The sequence below is a fragment of the Bufo gargarizans genome, chromosome 6, assembly GCF_014858855.1.
Source record: "Bufo gargarizans isolate SCDJY-AF-19 chromosome 6, ASM1485885v1, whole genome shotgun sequence".
Classification (NCBI taxonomy): domain Eukaryota; kingdom Metazoa; phylum Chordata; class Amphibia; order Anura; family Bufonidae; genus Bufo; species Bufo gargarizans.
In genome coordinates this window covers 22834035-22855020 of record NC_058085.1, presented here as the reverse complement: position 1 = coordinate 22855020, position 20986 = coordinate 22834035, and the positions used below count along the sequence as shown (strand labels likewise).

The 20986-nt window shown below is 43.2% G+C and overlaps 2 protein-coding genes across 2 annotated transcripts in view; one reads left to right on the top strand and one right to left on the bottom strand.

Annotated features, from left to right (window-relative positions):
* The window catches only part of LOC122940422 (5-hydroxytryptamine receptor 2A-like), a 140769-nt gene extending 123306 nt beyond the window's left edge, over positions 1–17463 (top strand). Inside the window, exon 3 of the mRNA XM_044297096.1 lies at positions 16381–17463. Within this exon, the coding sequence (XP_044153031.1) occupies positions 16381–17216 (836 nt within the window). The 3' untranslated portion in view covers positions 17217–17463. The remainder of the gene's footprint in view (positions 1–16380) is intronic.
* The window catches only part of LOC122940391, a 1778572-nt gene that overhangs the window by 734355 nt on the left and 1023231 nt on the right, over positions 1–20986 (bottom strand). The window lies entirely within an intron of this gene.

Sequence of the window (20986 nt, the reverse complement as noted above, 5' to 3'; positions counted from 1 at the left end):
ATACTCATTTGTAAGCATTTTATTTTATTCATATCGCAAACTGGAAAGTAAAATTTTTCTATTACAATTGTACACAATTTACCAGACACAAAGCATTATTAATGGCTATATGTTGAAAAACCTCAGGCAATCTGTATATTATGGCATGTTTAATGAAACTGTGTAGGAGTATCAGCCTGCATTGTGCCATAGAAAACAAATTAAAGCCTTTGAGTTTCTATGGTATTTTTTTTCAGATGCTCAGTCATACTAGTCTTACAGGAACAAAATATGATCATAATGTTCTTTTTTTTTTTTTTGCGGTTGGTCAAATAGTTCCAAAAGCCCTAAATTGCAAATCTTCCCATCTATTCAATGATAATAGAAAGGCGATACATAACTCTAAGGCCCCTTTCACACGGGCGAGTTTTCCGTGCGGGTGCGATCCGTGCGGCGAATGTATGGCACCCGCACTAAATCCTGACCCATTCATTTCTATGGGGCTGTGCACATGAGCGATGTTTTTAACGCATCACTTGTGCGTTCAGTTGAAATCGCAGCATGCTCTATATTTTCCGATTTTGACGTGACGCAGGCCCCATAGAAGTGAATGGGGTGTGTGAAAATCGGATGGCATCCGCAAGCAAGTACGGATGCCGTGCGATTTGCACGCATGGTTGCTAGGAGACCATCGGGATGGAGACCCGATCATTATTATTTTCCCTTATAACATGGTTATAAGGGAAAATAATAGCATTCTGAATACAGAATGCATAGTAAAACAGCGCTAGAGGGGTTAAAAATAAAATAAAAAATAATTTAACTCACCTTAGTCCACTTGCTCGCGAAGCCGGCATCTCCTTGTGCCTCCTCTGCTGATGAACAGGACCTGGGGTGAGCTGCTCCATTAAATAGAGCTTAAGGACCTTCGATGACGTCACTCCGGTCATCACATGGTCTTTTACCATGGTGAATCACCATGGTAAAATATCATGTGACGTACCATGTGATGACCGGAGTGACGTCATCGAAGGTCCTTAACCTGTATTTAATGGAGCAGCTCACCCCAGGTCCTGTTCATCAGCAGAGGAGGCACAAGGAGATGCCGGGCTTCGCGAGCAAGTGGACTAAGGTGAGTTAAATTATTTTTTATTTTTTTTTAACCCCTCTAGCGCTGGTTTACTATGCATTCTGTATTCAGAATGCTATTATTTTCCCTTATAACCATGTTATAAGGGAAAATAATACAATCTTCAGAACATCAATCCCAAGCCCGAACTTCTATGAAGAAGTTCGGGTTGGGGTACCAAACATGCGCGATTTTTCTCACGCGAGTGCAACGCATGACAATGTTTTGCACTTGCGCAGAAAAAATTGCGCATTTTCCCGCAACGCTCTTATCCGGGCAAAAAAACTCACGCCCGTGTGAAAGAGGCCTAAGAACTGCAATAGTAGCCATATTGTTTTTCACCCAACTTTTGTTTCCATTATAAAGTCTGCTTTCACAGATGATTGCACACACACAGATGAAATAGAGTTATCATTAGATAAAATTGTGATGGCACACGGCAGTCTAGGGTACATATGCATCCACCATTACCTTTTCGTGAATTTCTGATGAAACAAACACATCTGTAGTTATGGATTAAAATACCTAATATCCTTGAAGATCTAGTGTAGTTTACAGTTAAACACCTAATATTCACTCCATAGATTGTGTCTGGCATTGCATCTCTGTTCCATTGAAATAAATGGGGCTTCGCTGAAAAACCTCACATAACCTATAGACAGGTGTGGTGCTATTTTTGGAAGAAGACAGCCATCTTTTTCTAATCCTGGATAACCTCTTTAAGGTTCACTTTCAAATATGATTTTATTCAATCCTCATAGGTTCACACTTTTCACTGGCTGACAAAACTTACTTTTTCTAATATAAAAATATAATTTCCTTCTTTGCCATCACAGATTGAAAGAAATAATGGATAAATATCTGGCTTTCCACAGCCACCACTAGGGGGAGCTCACTACATGTGAACTTATACATTTTGAACTAATAAATCCATAGGCAGCTGCAGATATTATTATTTTTATTTTTTTTATAAATTACCTTCATGTCTTTGTGGCAGCTTTGGCATAGAGTGTTAGTGTTAGGAGACCCCTAAGTACACATCTGTTTAGTCCCCTAAGTACACATCTGGTTAGTCCAACCTTTTTTTAAAGTTTGGAACCCTTTGATTTCCTTGAGTATTGAGTTTTTCCTATTAATTCTCTGGAATCAAGTGGACCATTCTGACTGCATGATATGAGAACAGATTTATGACAGGTTTAATTTTTCAATATTATGAAATGAATGCTGCTCTGTGATTGGTCACTATGGTAAATGAGAAGAGTTTTTCTTGCAGATAGTTTCATCAATCTCCCCCATTTATTCTCATTGCAAATTATTTTAGACTCATTCAGGTATAATAAAGACAATGCTTCTTCATTCTGTTTGATTCCAGAAATAAAACGCCAGCTGTGGGACTGCTAATGCATTACTCTGTAGTAGAGTTGAGCGAACACCTGGATGTTCGGGTTCGAGAAGTTCGGCCGAACATCCCGGAAATGTTCGGGTTCGGGATCCGAACCCGATCCGAACTTCGTCCCGAACCCGAACCCCATTGAAGTCAATGGGGACCCGAACTTTTCGGCACTAAAAAGGCTGTAAAACAGCCCAGGAAAGAGCTAGAGGGCTGCAAAAGGCAGCAACATGTAGGTAAATCCCCTGCAAACAAATGTGGATAGGAAAATGAATTAAAATAAAAATTAAATAAATAAAAATTAACCAAAATCAATTGGAGAGAGGTTCCATAGCAGAGAATCTGGCTTCCCGTCACCCACCACTGGAACAGTCCATTCTCAGATATTTAGGCCCCGGCACCCAGGCAGAGGAGAGAGGTCCCGTAACAGAGAATCTGTCTTCATGTCAGCAGAGAATTAGTCTGCATGTCATAGCAGAGAATGAGGCTTCACGTCAGCCACCACTGCAACAGTCCATTGGCATATATTTAGGCCCAGCACCCAGGCAGAGGAGGGAGGTCCCGTAACAGAGAATCTGTCTTCATGTCAGCAGAGAATTAGTCTGCATGTCATAGCAGAGAATGAGGCTTCACGTCAGCCACCACTGCAACAGTCCATTGGCATATATTTAGGCCCAGCACACACACAGGCAGAGGAGAGAGGTCCCGTAACAGACAATCTGGCTTCATGTCAGCAGAGAATTAGTCTGCATGTCATAGCAGAGAATGAGGCTTCACGTCAGCCACCACTGCAACAGTCCATTGGCATATATTTAGGCCCAGCACACACACAGGCAGAGGAGAGAGGTCCCGTAACAGAGAATCTGTCTTCATGTCAGCAGAGAATTAGTCTGCATGTCATAGCAGAGAATGAGGCTTCACGTCAGCCACCACTGCAACAGTCCATTGGCATATATTTAGGCCCAGCACACACACAGGCAGAGGAGAGAGGTCCCGTAACAGAGAATCTGTCTTCATGTCAGCAGAGAATCAGTCTTCATATCATAGCAGAGAATCAGGCTTCACGTCACCCACCACTGTAAGAGTCAATTTTCATAAATTTAGGCCCAGAACCCAGGCAGAGGAGAAAGGTCCCGTAACAGACAATCTGGCTTCATGTCAGCAGAGAATCAGTCTTCATATCATAGCAGAGAATCAGGCTTCACGTCACCCACCACTGTAAGAGTCAATTTTCATAAATTTAGGCCCAGAACCCAGGCAGAGGAGAAAGGTCCCGTAACAGACAATCTGGCTTCATGTCAGCAGAGAATCAGTCTTCATATCATAGCAGAGAATCAGGCTTCACGTCACCCACCACTGTAAGAGTCAATTTTCATAAATTTAGGCCCAGAACCCAGGCAGAGGAGAAAGGTCCCGTAACAGACAATCTGGCTTCATGTCAGCAGAGAATCAGTCTTCATATCATAGCAGAGAATCAGGCTTCACGTCACCCACCACTGTAAGAGTCAATTTTCATAAATTTAGGCCCAGAACCCAGGCAGAGGAGAAAGGTCCCGTAACAGACAATCTGGCTTCATGTCAGCAGAGAATTAGTCTGCATGTCATAGCAGAGAATGAGGCTTCACGTCACCCACCACTGCAACAGTCCATTGGCATATATTCAGGCCCAGCACCCAGGCAGAGGAGAGAGGTCCCGTAACAGAGGATCTGGCTTCATGTCAGCAGAGAATCAGTCTGCATGTCATAGCAGAGAATCAGGCTTCACGTCAGCCACCACTGCAACAGTCCATTGTCATAAATTTAGGCCCAGCACCCAGGCAGAGGAGAGAGGTCCCGTAACAGAGGATCTGGCTTCATGTCAGCAGAGAATCAGTCTGCATGTCATAGCAGAGAATCAGGCTTCACGTCAGCCACCACTGCAACAGTCCATTGTCATAAATTTAGGCCCAGCACCCAGGCAGAGGAGAGAGGTCCCGTAACAGACAATCTGGCTTCATGTCAGCAGAGAATTAGTCTGCATGTCATAGCAGAGAATCAGGCTTCATGTCAGCCACCACTGCAACAGTCCATTGGCATATATTTAGGCCTAGCACACAGGCAGAGGAGAGGTTCATTCAACTTTGGGTAGCATCGCAATATAATGGTAAAATGAAAATAAAAATAGGATTGAATGAGGAAGTGCCCTGGAGTCCAATAATATATGGTTATGGGGAGGTAGTTAATGTCTAATCTGGACAAGGGACGGACAGGTCCTGTGGGATCCATGCCTGGTTCATTTTTATGAACGTCAGCTTGTCCACATTGGCTGTAGACAGGCGGCTGCGTTTGTCTGTAATGACGCCCCCTGCCGTGCTGAATACACGTTCAGACAAAACGCTGGCTGCCGGGCAGGCCAGCACCTCCAAGGCATAAAAGGCTAGCTCTGGCCACGTGGACAATTTAGAGACCCAGAAGTTGAATGGGGCCGAACCATCAGTCAGTACGTGGAGGGGTGTGCACACGTACTGTTCCACCATGTTAGTGAAATGTTGCCTCCTGCTAACACGTTGCGTATCAGGTGGTGGTGCAGTTAGCTGTGGCGTGTTGACAAAAGTTTTCCACATCTCTGCCATGCTAACCCTGCCCTCAGAGGAGCTGGCCGTGACACAGCTGCCTTGGCGACCTCTTGCTCCTCCTCTGCCTTGGCCTTGGGCTTCCACTTGTTCCCCTGTGACATTTGGGAATGCTCTCAGTAGCGCGTCTACCAACGTGCGCTTGTACTCGCGCATCTTCCTATCACGCTCCAGTGCAGGAAGTAAGGTGGGCACATTGTCTTTGTAGCGTGGATCCAGCAGGGTGGCAACCCAGTAGTCCGCACAGGTTAAAATGTGGGCAACTCTGCTGTCGTTGCGCAGGCACTGCAGCATGTAGTCGCTCATGTGTGCCAGGCTGCCCAGGGGTAAGGACAAGCTGTCCTCTGTGGGAGGCGTATCGTCATCGTCCTGCCTTTCCCCCCAGCCACGCACCAGTGATGGACCCGAGCTGCGTTGGGTGCCACCCCGCTGTGACCATGCTTCATCCTCATCCTCCTCCACCTCCTCCTCATCCTCGTCCTCCTCGTCCTCCAGTAGTGGGCCCTGGCTGGCCACATTTGTACCTGGCCTCTGCTGTTGCAAAAAACCTCCCTCTGAGTCACTTCGAAGAGACTGGCCTGAAAGTGCTAAAAATGACCCCTCTTCCTCATCCTCCTCCTCCTCCTCCTGGGCCACCTCCTGTTCCATCATCGCCCTAAGTGTTTTCTCAAGGAGACATAGAAGTGGTATTGTAACGCTGATAACGGTGTCATCGCCACTGGCCATGTTGGTGGAGTACTCGAAACAGCGCAACAGGGCACACAGGTCTCGCATGGAGGCCCAGTCATTGGTGGTGAAGTGGTGCTGTTCTGTAGTGCGACTGACCCGTGCGTGCTGCAGCTGAAACTCCACTATGGCCTGCTGCTGCTCGCACAGTCTGTCCAGCATGTGCAAGGTGGAGTTCCACCTGGTGGGCACGTCGCATATGAGGCGGTGAGCGGGAAGGCCGAAGTTACGCTGTAGCGCAGACAGGCGAGCAGCGGCAGGATGTGAACGCCGGAAGCGCGAACAGACGGCCCGCACTTTATGCAGCAGCTCTGACATGTCGGGGTAGTTGTGAATGAACTTCTGCACCACCAAATTCAGCACATGCGCCAAGCAAGGGATGTGCGTCAAATTGGCTAGTCCCAGAGCTGCAACGAGATTTCGCCCATTATCACACACCACCAGGCCGGGCTTGAGGCTCACCGGCAGCAACCACTCGTCGGTCTGTTGTTCTATACCCCGCCACAACTCCTGTGCGGTGTGGGGCCTGTCCCCCAAACATATGAGTTTCAGAATGGCCTGCTGACGTTTACCCCGGGCTGTGCTGAAGTTGGTGGTGAAGGTGTGTGGCTGACTGGATGAGCAGGTGGAAGAAGAGGAGGAGGAAGCCGAGAAGGAGGAGGTGGCAACAGGAGGCAAAGAATGTTGCCCTGCGATCCTTGGCGGCGGAAGGACGTGCGCCAAACAGCTCTCCGCCTGGGGCCCAGCTGCCACTACATTTACCCAGTGTGCAGTTAGGGAGATATAGCGTCCCTGGCCGTGCTTACTGGTCCACGTATCTGTGGTTAGGTGGACCTTGCCACAGATGGCGTTGCGCAGTGCACACTTGATTTTATCGGATACTTGGTTGTGCAGGGAAGGCACGGCTCTCTTGGAGAAGTAGTGCCGGCTGGGAACAACATACTGTGGGACAGCAAGCGACATGAGCTGTTTGAAGCTGTCTGTGTCCACCAGCCTAAATGACAGCATTTCATAGGCCAGTAGTTTAGAAATGCTGGCATTCAGGGCCAGGGATCGAGGGTGGCTAGGTGGGAATTTACGCTTTCTATCAAATGTTTGTGAGATGGAGAGCTGAACGCTGGCGTGTGACATGGTTGAGACGCTTGGTGACGGAGGTGGTGGTGGTGGTGTTGGTGGTACATCCCCTGTTTGCTGGGCGGCAGGTGCCAACGTTCCTCCAGAGGCGGAGGAAGAGGCCGAGGCGGCAGCAGCAGAATAGGCCGAGGCGGCAGCAGCAGAAGAGGTAGCAGGGGGAGCCTGAGTGACTTCCTTGGTTTTAAGGTGTTTACTCCACTGCAGTTCATGCTTTGCATGCAGGTGCCTGGTCATGCAGGTTGTGCTCAGGTTCAGAACGTTAATGCCTCGCTTCAGGCTCTGATGGCACAGCGTGCAAACCACTCGGGTCTTGTCGTCAGCACATTGTTTGAAGAAGTGCCATGCCAGGGAACTCCTTGAAGCTGCCTTTGGGGTGCTCGGTCCCAGATGGCGGCGGTCAGTAGCAGGCGGAGTCTCTTGGCGGCGGGTGTTCTGCTTTTGCCCACTGCTCCCTCTTTTGCTACGCTGTTGGCTCGGTCTCACCACTGCCTCTTCCTCCGAACTGTGAAAGTCAGTGGCACGACCTTCATTCCATGTGGGGTCTAGGACCTCATCGTCCCCTGCATCGTCTTCCACCCAGTCTTGATCCCTGACCTCCTGTTCAGTCTGCACACTGCAGAAAGACGCAGCAGTTGGCACCTGTGTTTCGTCATCATCAGAGACATGCTGAGGTGGTATTCCCATGTCCTCATCATCAGGAAACATAAGTGGTTGTGCGTCAGTGCATTCTATGTCTTTCACCGCTGGGGAAGGGCTAGGTGGATGCCCTTGGGAAACCCTGCCAGCGGAGTCTTCAAACAGCATAAGAGACTGCTGCATAACTTGAGGCTGAGACAGTTTCCCTGGTATGCATGGGGGTGATGTGACAGACTGATGGGGTTGGTTTTCAGGCGCCATCTGTGCGCTTTCTGCAGAAGACTGGGTGGGAGATAATGTGAACGTGCTGGATCCACTGTCGGCCACCCAATTGACTAATGCCTGTACCTGCTCAGGCCTTACCATCCTTAGAACGGCATTGGGCCCCACCATATATCGCTGTAAATTCTGGCGGCTACTGGGACCTGAGGTAGTTGGTACACTAGGACGTGTGGATGTGGCAGAACGGCCACGTCCTCTCCCAGCACCAGAGGGTCCACTAACACCACCACGACCATGTCCACGTCCGCGTCCCTTACTAGATGTTTTTCTCATTGTTATGGTTCACCACAACAACAAATATATTATTTGGCCCAATGTATTGTATTCAAATTCAGCGGGATATAAATTTGAGGCCTAGTATTTAGGCGCTGGGTGACCGGTATGGATTTAGTGACAGAATTAGACTTGGAAATGCACAGAAGCGTGTGTGTGAAGTTATTCTGAATGACCCTATGTGCACCTTCAATATTATATACCCTTTTAGGGATAGATTTCAAATAGCTCTGATATAGCAGAAACCACTAAATTATGAAATTGCTAAATTGGGAATTGTACTTCAACCCAGAACAAAAAATGTGCTTTGACGGACACTAAATATCTTGCCCAGCAACAACAGTACAGCGGTGGGTAACGAGAGATTTAGAGGGATTTAAATTTGAGGCCTAGTATTTAGGCGCTGGGTGACAGGTATGGGTTTAGTGACAGAATTAGACTTGGAAATACACAGTAGCGGGTGTGTGTGAAGTTATTCTGAATGACCCAATGTGCACCTTCAATATTATATACCCTTTTAGGGATAGATTTCAAATAGCTCTGATATAGCAGAAACCACTAAATTATGAAATTGCTAAATTGGGAATTGTACTTCAACCCAGAACAAAAAATGTGCTTTGACGGACACTAAATATCTTGCCCAGCAACAACAGTACAGCGGTGGGTAACGAGAGATTTAGAGGGATTTAAATTTGAGGCCTAGTATTTAGGCGCTGGGTCACCGGTATGGATTTAGTGACAGAATTAGACTTGGAAATGCACAGAAGCGTGTGTGTGAAGTTATTCTGAATGACCCTATGTGCACCTTCAATATTATATACCCTTTTAGGGATAGATTTCAAATAGCTCTGATATAGCAGAAACCACTAAATTATGAAATTGCTAAATTGGGAATTGTACTTCAACCCAGAACAAAAAATGTGCTTTGACGGACACTAAATATCTTGCCCAGCAACAACAGTACAGCGGTGGGTAACGAGAGATTTAGAGGGATTTAAATTTGAGGCCTAGTATTTAGGCGCTGGGTGACAGGTATGGGTTTAGTGACAGAATTAGACTTGGAAATACACAGTAGCGGGTGTGTGTGAAGTTATTCTGAATGACCCAATGTGCACCTTCAATATTATATACCCTTTTAGGGATAGATTTCAAATAGCTCTGATATAGCAGAAACCACTAAATTATGAAATTGCTAAATTGGGAATTGTACTTCAACCCAGAACAAAAAATGTGCTTTGACGGACACTAAATATCTTGCCCAGCAACAACAGTACAGCGGTGGGTAACGAGAGATTTAGAGGGATTTAAATTTGAGGCCTAGTATTTAGGCGCTGGGTCACCGGTATGGATTTAGTGACAGAATTAGACTTGGAAATGCACAGAAGCGTGTGTGTGAAGTTATTCTGAATGACCCTATGTGCACCTTCAATATTATATACCCTTTTAGGGATAGATTTCAAATAGCTCTGATATAGCAGAAACCACTAAATTATGAAATTGCTAAATTGGGAATTGTACTTCAACCCAGAACAAAAAATGTGCTTTGACGGACACTAAATATCTTGCCCAGCAACAACAGTACAGCGGTGGGTAACGAGAGATTTAGAGGGATTTAAATTTGAGGCCTAGTATTTAGGCGCTGGGTCACCGGTATGGATTTAGTGACAGAATTAGACTTGGAAATGCACAGAAGCGTGTGTGTGAAGTTATTCTGAATGACCCTATGTGCACCTTCAATATTATATACCCTTTTAGGGATAGATTTCAAATAGCTCTGATATAGCAGAAACCACTAAATTATGAAATTGCTAAATTGGGAATTGTACTTCAACCCAGAACAAAAAATGTGCTTTGACGGACACTAAATATCTTGCCCAGCAACAACAGTACAGCGGTGGGTAACGAGAGATTTAGAGGGATTTAAATTTGAGGCCTAGTATTTAGGCGCTGGGTCACCGGTATGGATTTAGTGACAGAATTAGACTTGGAAATGCACAGAAGCGTGTGTGTGAAGTTATTCTGAATGACCCTATGTGCACCTTCAATATTATATACCCTTTTAGGGATAGATTTCAAATAGCTCTGATATAGCAGAAACCACTAAATTATGAAATTGCTAAATTGGGAATTGTACTTCAACCCAGAACAAAAAATGTGCTTTGACGGACACTAAATATCTTGCCCAGCAACAACAGTACAGCGGTGGGTAACGAGAGATTTAGAGGGATTGAAATTTGAGGCCTAGTATTTAGGCGCTGGGTCACCGGTATGGATTTAGTGACAGAATTAGACTTGGAAATGCACAGAAGCGTGTGTGTGAAGTTATTCTGAATGACCCTATGTGCACCTTCAATATTATATACCCTTTTAGGGATAGATTTCAAATAGCTCTGATATAGCAGAAACCACTAAATTATGAAATTGCTAAATTGGGAATTGTACTTCAACCCAGAACAAAAAATGTGCTTTGACGGACACTAAATATCTTGCCCAGCAACAACAGTACAGCGGTGGGTAACGAGAGATTTAGAGGGATTTAAATTTGAGGCCTAGTATTTAGGCGCTGGGTCACCGGTATGGATTTAGTGACAGAATTAGACTTGGAAATGCACAGAAGCGTGTGTGTGAAGTTATTCTGAATGACCCTATGTGCACCTTCAATATTATATACCCTTTTAGGGATAGATTTCAAATAGCTCTGATATAGCAGAAACCACTAAATTATGAAATTGCTAAATTGGGAATTGTACTTCAACCCAGAACAAAAAATGTGCTTTGACGGACACTAAATATCTTGCCCAGCAACAACAGTACAGCGGTGGGTAACGAGAGATTTAGAGGGATTTAAATTTGAGGCCTAGTATTTAGGCGCTGGGTCACCGGTATGGATTTAGTGACAGAATTAGACTTGGAAATGCACAGAAGCGTGTGTGTGAAGTTATTCTGAATGACCCTATGTGCACCTTCAATATTATATACCCTTTTAGGGATAGATTTCAAATAGCTCTGATATAGCAGAAACCACTAAATTATGAAATTGCTAAATTGGGAATTGTACTTCAACCCAGAACAAAAAATGTGCTTTGACGGACACTAAATATCTTGCCCAGCAACAACAGTACAGCGGTGGGTAACGAGAGATTTAGAGGGATTTAAATTTGAGGCCTAGTATTTAGGCGCTGGGTCACCGGTATGGATTTAGTGACAGAATTAGACTTGGAAATGCACAGAAGCGTGTGTGTGAAGTTATTCTGAATGACCCTATGTGCACCTTCAATATTATATACCCTTTTAGGGATAGATTTCAAATAGCTCTGATATAGCAGAAACCACTAAATTATGAAATTGCTAAATTGGGAATTGTACTTCAACCCAGAACAAAAAATGTGCTTTGACGGACACTAAATATCTTGCCCAGCAACAACAGTACAGCGGTGGGTAACGAGAGATTTAGAGGGATTTAAATTTGAGGCCTAGTATTTAGGCGCTGGGTCACCGGTATGGATTTAGTGACAGAATTAGACTTGGAAATGCACAGAAGCGTGTGTGTGAAGTTATTCTGAATGACCCTATGTGCACCTTCAATATTATATACCCTTTTAGGGATAGATTTCAAATAGCTCTGATATAGCAGAAACCACTAAATTATGAAATTGCTAAATTGGGAATTGTACTTCAACCCAGAACAAAAAATGTGCTTTGACGGACACTAAATATCTTGCCCAGCAACAACAGTACAGCGGTGGGTAACGAGAGATTTAGAGGGATTTAAATTTGAGGCCTAGTATTTAGGCGCTGGGTCACCGGTATGGATTTAGTGACAGAATTAGACTTGGAAATGCACAGAAGCGTGTGTGTGAAGTTATTCTGAATGACCCTATGTGCACCTTCAATATTATATACCCTTTTAGGGATAGATTTCAAATAGCTCTGATATAGCAGAAACCACTAAATTATGAAATTGCTAAATTGGGAATTGTACTTCAACCCAGAACAAAAAATGTGCTTTGACGGACACTAAATATCTTGCCCAGCAACAACAGTACAGCGGTGGGTAACGAGAGATTTAGAGGGATTTAAATTTGAGGCCTAGTATTTAGGCGCTGGGTGACAGGTATGGGTTTAGTGACAGAATTAGACTTGGAAATACACAGTAGCGGGTGTGTGTGAAGTTATTCTGAATGACCCAATGTGCACCTTCAATATTATATACCCTTTTTGGGATAGATTTCAAATAGCTCTGATATAGCAGGAACCACTAAATTATGAAATTGCTAAATTGGGAATTGTATTTCAACCCAGAACAAGAAATGTGCTTGAACGGACACTAAATAACTCGCCCAGCTACAGCACTAGGGACAGATTTAGCTGGATATAAATTTGAGGCCTAGTATTTAGGCGCTGGGTGACCGGTATGGATTTAGTGACAGAATTAGACTGGGATATGGCCAAAAAATAAACAGACTATTGCTGGTTAAATGCACTTGGTGTGACAGCTTCACCCTGATGTAGGCTTTAGCCAAAAAACAACCACACCATTGAGGGTTAAATGCACTTGGTGACAGGCGCAGCTTGCCCCTGATTTTGTATATGGCCAAAAAATGAACAGACTATTGCTGGTTAAATGCACTTGGTGTGACAGCTTCACCCTGATGTAGGCTTTAGCCAAAAAACAACCACACCATTGAGGGTTAAATGCACTTGGTGACAGGCGCAGCTTGCCCCTGATTTTGTATATGGCCAAAAAATGAACAGACTATTGCTGGTTAAATGCACTTGGTGTCACAGCTTCACCCTGATGTAGGCTTTAGCCAAAAAACAACCACACCATTGAGGGTTAAATGCACTTGGTGACAGGCGCAGCTTGCCCCTGATTTTGTATATGGCCAAAAAATGAACAGACTATTGCTGGATAAATGCACTTGGTGTGACAGCTTCACCCTGATGTAGGCTTTAGCCAAAAAACAACCACACCATTGAGGGTTAAATGCACTTGGTCGCAGCTTGTGCTGGCGCACCACAAGACACAAAATGGCCGCCGATCACCCCAGAAAAATGAGACTGACAAACGGTCTGTGCAGCCTAAAAACAGTGAGCAATTGAGGATCAGCAGCTCAATGATCCACAGCTGCAGATCGATCAGTTAATCAAGTCCTTTGGAGGAGTTAATCTGCCTAATCTCGCCCTACTGTCGCAGCCGCAACCTCTCCCTACGCTAATCAGAGCAGAGTGACGGGCGGCGCTATTTGACTCCAGCTTAAATAGAGGCTGGGTCACATGGTGCTCTGGCCAATCACAGCCATGCCAATAGTAGGCATGGCTGTGATGGCCTCTTGGGGCAAGTAGTATGACGCTTGTTGATTGGCTGCTTTGCAGCCTTTCAAAAAGCGCCAAGAAAGCGTCACAAAAGCGCGAAGAAAGCGACGAACACCGAACCCGAACCCGGACTTTTACGAAAATGTCCGGGTTCGGGTCCGTGTCACGGACACCCCAAAATTCGGTACGAACCCGAACTATACAGTTCGAGTTCGCTCATCCCTACTCTGTAGTTAATATGAAATTAATTTTGCAATATGAGTGAATTATTTAGTATTCAGTTGAAAATTAATTATTTCAGAGCCAGAAAATTATTGGTTGCATATCATGTATAATATTTTGTAGAAGCTTTTGCATTTCTTATAACCTAAAGAAGCACTGATTCACTTAAACTGATGTGCTCTGCTAATTCAGTAATTTTATAGTAAGCAGGAGATCTGGTATCTGCCATATAACTGACAAAGTGACAAGTGCAGAAAAATGCCCTCAAATGAGTTGCCAAGGAATACATCATTTCAAAAGGGTGCCGGCTGCCTGTCTCCCCAACTAAAAGGATCATGCTGTACTTCCCACCGCTCTGGTCCTCCGTGCTGGCTCAAACATCTCCATCTTCTGGTCTGGGGTTTGATCTCTTCCTTCACAGCATGGGCATGGTCACTTGACCCTCTTCAGCCAAACACTAGCTTCGGTGGGCATGTGTCCACAAGAGCCATGTCATCAATGAAACCAGTGGTTGGAAAAGAGGATAAGGTGATCATGTATATGCTGGGGAGGAAGAAAACAAACCCCAGAGATGAAAATGGAATCCAAACCCCAAATACAGTTAGAAAAAAGAGTGAGTCAGTAAAATCTGGATGTAAAAAGAAAGACTTGGGATTATCTTTAAAAGAATGAAATATGTTTATATACTGTAAGGCCCCTTTCACACGGGCGAGTTTTCAGTGCGGGTGCGATGCGTGCGGTGAACGCACTGCACCCGCACTGAATCCTGGCCCATTCATTTCTATGAGACTGTGCACACGAGCGGTGATTTTCACGCATCACTTGTGCGTTGCGTGAAAATCGCAGCATGCTCCTCTTTGTGCGTTTTTCACGTAACGCAGGCCTTATAGAAATGAATGGGGTTGCGTGAAAATCGCATGCATCCGCAAGCAAGTGCGGATGCGGTGCGATTTTCACGCATGGGTTCTAGGTGACAGTCTATTCACTGTATTATTTTCCCTTATAACATGGTTATAAGGGAAAATAATAGCATTCTGAATACAGAATGCTTAGTATAATAGTGCTGGAAGGGTTAAAAATAATAAAAAAGTTAACTCACCTTCTCCTCTTGTTCGCGTAGATCCCGGTCTGTTCTTTAGCTGTGGACTAAAGGACCTGTGGTGATGTCAGATCACATGCTCCATCACCATGGTGATGGACCATGTGATTGGAGCATGTGATCTGACATCACCTCAGGTCATTCAGCCCACAGCTAAAGAACAAACCGGCATCTACGCGAACAAGAGGAGAAGGTGAGTTAACTTTTTTATTATTTTTAACCCTTCCAGCACTATTATACTAAGCATTCTGTATTCAGAATGCTATTATTTTCCCTTATAACCATGTTATAAGTGAAAATAATACAATCTTCAGAACATCAATCCCAAGCCTGAACTTCTGTGAAGAAGTTCGGGTCTGGGTACCAAACATGCGCGATTTTTCTCACGCGAGTGCAAAACGCATGACAATGTTTTGCACTCGCGCAGAAAAATCGCGCATTTTCCCGCAACGCACCCGCCTCTTATCCGGGCGAAAAACATGACGCCCGTGTGAAAGAGGCCTAAAGCTTCTGTCACATATGCGTTAAAACTATCCCACAGGCTGCTTCAGCGGATAAACAGCCTGCAAGAGTTCTTTTTTTTTTGGCATAATCATATAGAGCTGGAGCACCGCCTGCCCCATTGACTTTAAAAGGGCTGGTAGGGAGCAGTATTCGGCTATGCCGGATACAGTGAACTCAGGGAGGTTGTTCCTCTGCTGTACAAACCTGCCAGATAGCTTATGAAACTACTTTAGCCTACATTTTCTAATTTTTAGGAATACACAGGTTCCACACCCATAAGCTCAGCCCTGGTTTAACCTTCTATTTAAGCAGCTGTATGAAAATGTTATTCGGCAACTTCTTTTGGGTCACTTCTTTTAGGGTGCCACATTGTATGGTACTCATAGATAAGTATTGTTTAATGCAGTTATTTGTAGACTGTGTGATCATACACCATATGGGGGGCACCAACAAAAGGTATCACATAGGACATAAGCCAAAGTAAAGTCAGTCCTCTAAGAAACTGTGCATACATAGTAACACAGTTTGTAAGGTTGAAAAAAATCAGTCCATCCAGTTTAGCCTGTTATCCTGCAAGTTGATACAGACAGAGAATATTAGGGGGAAAATCCTTCCCGACTCCACTCAGACAATCAGAATAACTCCATTTATCAAGAACATCTGCAGAAATCTATAAGTAATATTATACCACTCTAGAAATACATCAAGGTCCCTCTTGAACTCTTTTAGTGAATTCACCATCACCACCTCCTCTGGCAGAGAGTTCTATAGTCTCACTGCTCTTATCATGAAGAATCCTCTTCTATGTTCGGGTAGAAACCTTTTTTTCCTGTAGACATAGGGGATGTCCCCTTTTCACAGTCACAATCCTTGGAATAAATAGATTATTGGAGAGATCTCTGTACTGACCCTTGCAATTAAAAAACATCAAGACATTATATTTTCTTTTTATAATATTGTGCAGTAAAAATGTTTATTTTTTGAAAAATGTTTAGAATTATTTGAAAAATATGACTTTTTTTTACCTTCATTCAATGTAATTCTTTTTTTTATAACTTTCTCCTCTCCTCCCTTTTAGGTATTTCAATGCCAATACCTGTCATTGGCCTACAGGATGACTCCAGAGTTTTTGTAAACGGGAGCTGCGTGTTGAATGATGAAAATTTTGTACTTCTGGGATCTTTTGTGGCATTTTTTATTCCACTCATCATAATGGTATTTACTTACTGCTTGACCATTAAGGTTCTTCAAAAGCAAGCTACTGTTTTCATGTATGAGGAAATGCCAAAGCAGCGAAAGAACAGCAACAGTGGTACAAAAAAAGACACCAACACAGAAAATATTTCAATGATCCAAAATCATGAGGCAGCTTCTCATTTAAACTCTCCCGTTAACAAAGAAGCGGCACTGTTTCGAAAGGGGACAATGCAGTCAATAAACAATGAGCGTAGGGCTTCAAAAGTCCTTGGCATAGTCTTCTTCTTATTTCTCATCATGTGGTGCCCATTTTTCATCACAAACATCATGTCTGTACTTTGTAAAGCAGCCTGTGATAAAGACCTTATGGTAGAACTGTTGAATGTATTTGTTTGGGTTGGTTATGTTTCTTCGGGAATCAACCCACTAGTCTACACACTTTTTAATAGAACATACCGAAGAGCTTTTTCCAACTACATACGATGCCGGTATTACAAAAACAACAGGACAATGATTCAACAAAACCAATGCCATCTTAACCCAGCATCTACTGTCATGTATGGCAAGGACCTTAATTTAAACCATTATAGGAATGGCAATGAACTTATTAGCATGGAAATAGATGAGACAGAGGAGGCGATAGAAATGCAACCGGGGGCATCAGAATTATCATTAAACAGTTCTAATGTCGTAAGTGAAAGAGTTAGCTGTGTCTGAAGTAAGGTCCAATGAACTTTCCCTCTTAGGTCAGTTTCAAATGTTTGTGTAAAATAAAAATATATATTATATGTTATGTCCAAACCAGAATAATGATAATAATGTAAATATTTGTTCATAAAGAAAAAAAAAACTTTTTTTAAGACCTTTCTGCAGTCCAGTGCTTCAGTCCAATGATTCAAGTAATGATTCATTTTCAGATAGAACAGACAAAAATAGCGATTATTTTGGTTTAATGAGTGGCAGAATGTGATGGCCTTCTCTTTATCTGCATGAAAAGTCTGCTTCGAATAAATCATAGGTTGATATGCAACCGATAATAAACAGCTGCATAAACAAAGCAATTCATTAAAAAGGAGAATCATTGCAAGTACCAATGGCTGCTAAGGTTATGTCTGTTTTCCTTTACTTTTCCAGGATAACTCCTTTCCAAATCAGGAACTTGGCTTTTATGTTGTTGCTGTTCATTTAAAAATGCAGTTTCCTTTGTAGAACATTTAAAAGAAATCATGAGAGTAAGGCCTTGTTCACATACTTTGGAATTGATGAGGATTTCATCCTACATATCTAAGCTTTAAATTCACAGCTGAAATTAATTTGCATCCTATTTGCATCCTATGAAACTGCACAACCATAGCAGACATCTAAGTTTCACTCTTGTACTTCTGCCATGGATGTGTGAACTTGTCCTAAAGTGTCTTTAACAGTCAAGATAAGAATACTAGATAATGTTTGAGCAGTTGCGTAGCTATGATGGTTAGCAGACACAGCCAGCTTTGTTTGTATAATATGTGTAGATAAAAGGTGCAACTATTAAAGAACCAGGTCATGTTTTACTTGCCTCCATTTTTAACGGAGTCTCAGAGGTGATGGGCACTAATTAAACAATGTGTTACTACCCTTAAAAATGTGGCAAAGTGAAAGCTTTAAAGGGCTTTTCTAATTATAATGTTTTATAAACGAGTTCCTGCAGCCTGCCCCATGAAGCAGAAGATTCATACTTATCTTCTTCACAATAATCCATTCCCCTGCGCTGACTCCGCTGTTTACATCTGCTGGTGCATGGGCATGGTCCCATACACTGCTCCAGCCAATGACTGGCCTTAGCGGTGACGCGATGCTTGTGGACACATCACCGCTAAAGCCAGTCATTGGCTGGAACAGTGCATGTGACCATGATCATGCACGCTCATAAGAAAATAGTGCGGGGACCGGAAGATGGAGACAGCGAGACAGGATGGAGGACCATAGATGGTAAGTATGAATCTTCTGTTTCAGAGGGCAGACTGCAGGCGCCAGAAAACCTGGGCTACATAGGACAATGCAAGAAACTGTTTTTATAAAAGATTTGAATTCAATCAGGCTACGTCTGTTTTCTACAGGGTGTTATGGGTTTATGGTTGTGGAACCACTTTGCAAAGTAACCGATTTGCTGTTGCACCAAACCCTAAGGGTGTTTCTATGGCACTTCCATGGTATTCACCCTTTAACCTCTGTACAGGTATGTGGACTTCACAACGGGTTAGCAATCAGACTGCTACCCCCTGGAATGGTCCCAGTATACTTGGTAGCTGACCCTCTGGAGTCAGGAACAGTGATGCATGCACCAAAACCACAGGCACAGTCTGAACAGGCACTAAGACAAAATTCAGGTAACGGGAGTCCAGATATCAAACTAAACCGAGACCAAACAAGCAGGGAAACACAGACTGAATATAGCAGGAACACAGGCTGGCTAAGGACATACGCAACAGAGGACACTGAACAGGCATACTGACTGGTGGGGACTGGACAGGCAAACAGAGCATCACAGGAGAAACTGCTACTGTTGCTCAGCCAAGGAGAGGTACAGAAAGAATATATAGAGGAGCTACTTAGCCCAAAACAAATGCAGGTGTACACAAACAAAACAAGGCATTAACCCCTGCAAGACACACAAATAAACACATAAAGCAAGAGCAATTAACCTCTGCCAAACTGAACAGAGATGAGATACAAACACGATAGTACCATTCACACCCACAAGAAAGCGGTGCCAAGATACACGGAACAGTGGCACCAGGGAATTGCCATAACGATAAATGGCCCTAAATCGGTCTCACAAGTAGCTGATGCTGGTATGAATGGAATAGTGGCATCTGTTAACACTATGGTAACACAGGACGCACAGAGCTAGGCCTAAAGTCTCTCTGCCGCATAAGAAGGCACCAGAATTATAAATGTCACGTGGCAGATGGGAGGCATCGTTAGAGTCCTGAAGATTTAATCTCTGATCCCAAAAGGATTATATTATTATATTATTATATCTATAAATTGATTTATTTATACATCTTTTTTTAAAAATTGAAATGTTCCTAGGATTTTCAGGGGGAAATTTTTTATTTTTTTTTGTTGATTGGTGAAGGTCATGATCTTGAGAGGTAAGTGCTTCACATGTTTAATGTCTGAATACACAGAAAAATTTGGACATACACCAGGAATAGTGTTGGTCGAGCACCAAAAGTGCTCTTACAGAGCACCCGAGCACAATGGAAGTCAATGGGAGAACCCGAGCATTAAACCAGGCACCCCCTACTCTAAAGAGGGGAGAGTGTCGGGACTCTAGTTTGGCTTAGGAGTCCCTTCTCTGACTCCATATATAGCTACCGTATGTCCATATATGGAGTCAGTGCTTGGGAACACCCAATGTATTTAAATATGATTTAGCCTCTATTTCTGAAAAGTTTCAGGCAGGATTCAAATTCACAGCCTTCTACATTGAAGCCAAGAATGTTAACCACCACACTATAGAGCTGCATGGCCAGTCACTTTAAATAAAAAAAATAAAAAAAATCAGACTTCTGCTGTGTAGAAATACTTACTAGATTTAAAAGGGTTATCCTATCTTAAACAATGGGGGCATATCGCTATAATATATTTACCATAATAATATATATAATATATTATAATATATTTAACAATATTATAATATATTATATATTCTAAATATATGATTATATATTAGGGAGAGGCATTACCAGTAGAAAGAGGGAGGTGCTCATGCCGCTCTACAGAGCACTAGTGAGACCTCATTTGGAGTATTGTGCTCAGTACTGGAGACAATATCTCCAGAAGGATATTGATACTTTGGAGAGAGTTCAGAGAAGAGCTACTAAACTGGTAGAAATATGATAGAAATGTTTAAATACATAAAGGGAATCAACCAGGTAAAAGAGGAGAGAATATTTAAAAGAAGAAAAACTGCTACAAGAGGACATTGTTTTAAATTAGAGGGGCAAAGGTTTAAAAGTAATATCAGAAAGTATTACTTTACTGAGAGAGTAGTGGATGCATGGAATAGCCTTCCTGCAGAAGTGGTAGCTGCAAATACAGTGGAGGAGTTTAAGCATGCATGGGATAGGCATAAGGCCACCCTTCATATAAGATAGGGCCAGGGGCTATCCATAGTATTCAGTATATTGGGCAGACTAGATGGGCCAAATGGTTCTTATCTGCCGACACATTCTATGTTTCTATGTAACTATATTATAGCTAAGAACATATATATATATTTAAATTTCACAACCTTCTACATTACAGCCTAGAATGTTAACCACTACACTATAGAGCTGCATGTCCAACTGCTTAAAAAAAATATTTGAGACTTCTGCTATATAGAAATACTTAAGACTAGTAAGTATTCCTATACAGCAGAAGTCTCATATATATATATATATATATATATATATATAAAATTATATTTTTATATAGCTGGTCATGCAGCTCTATAG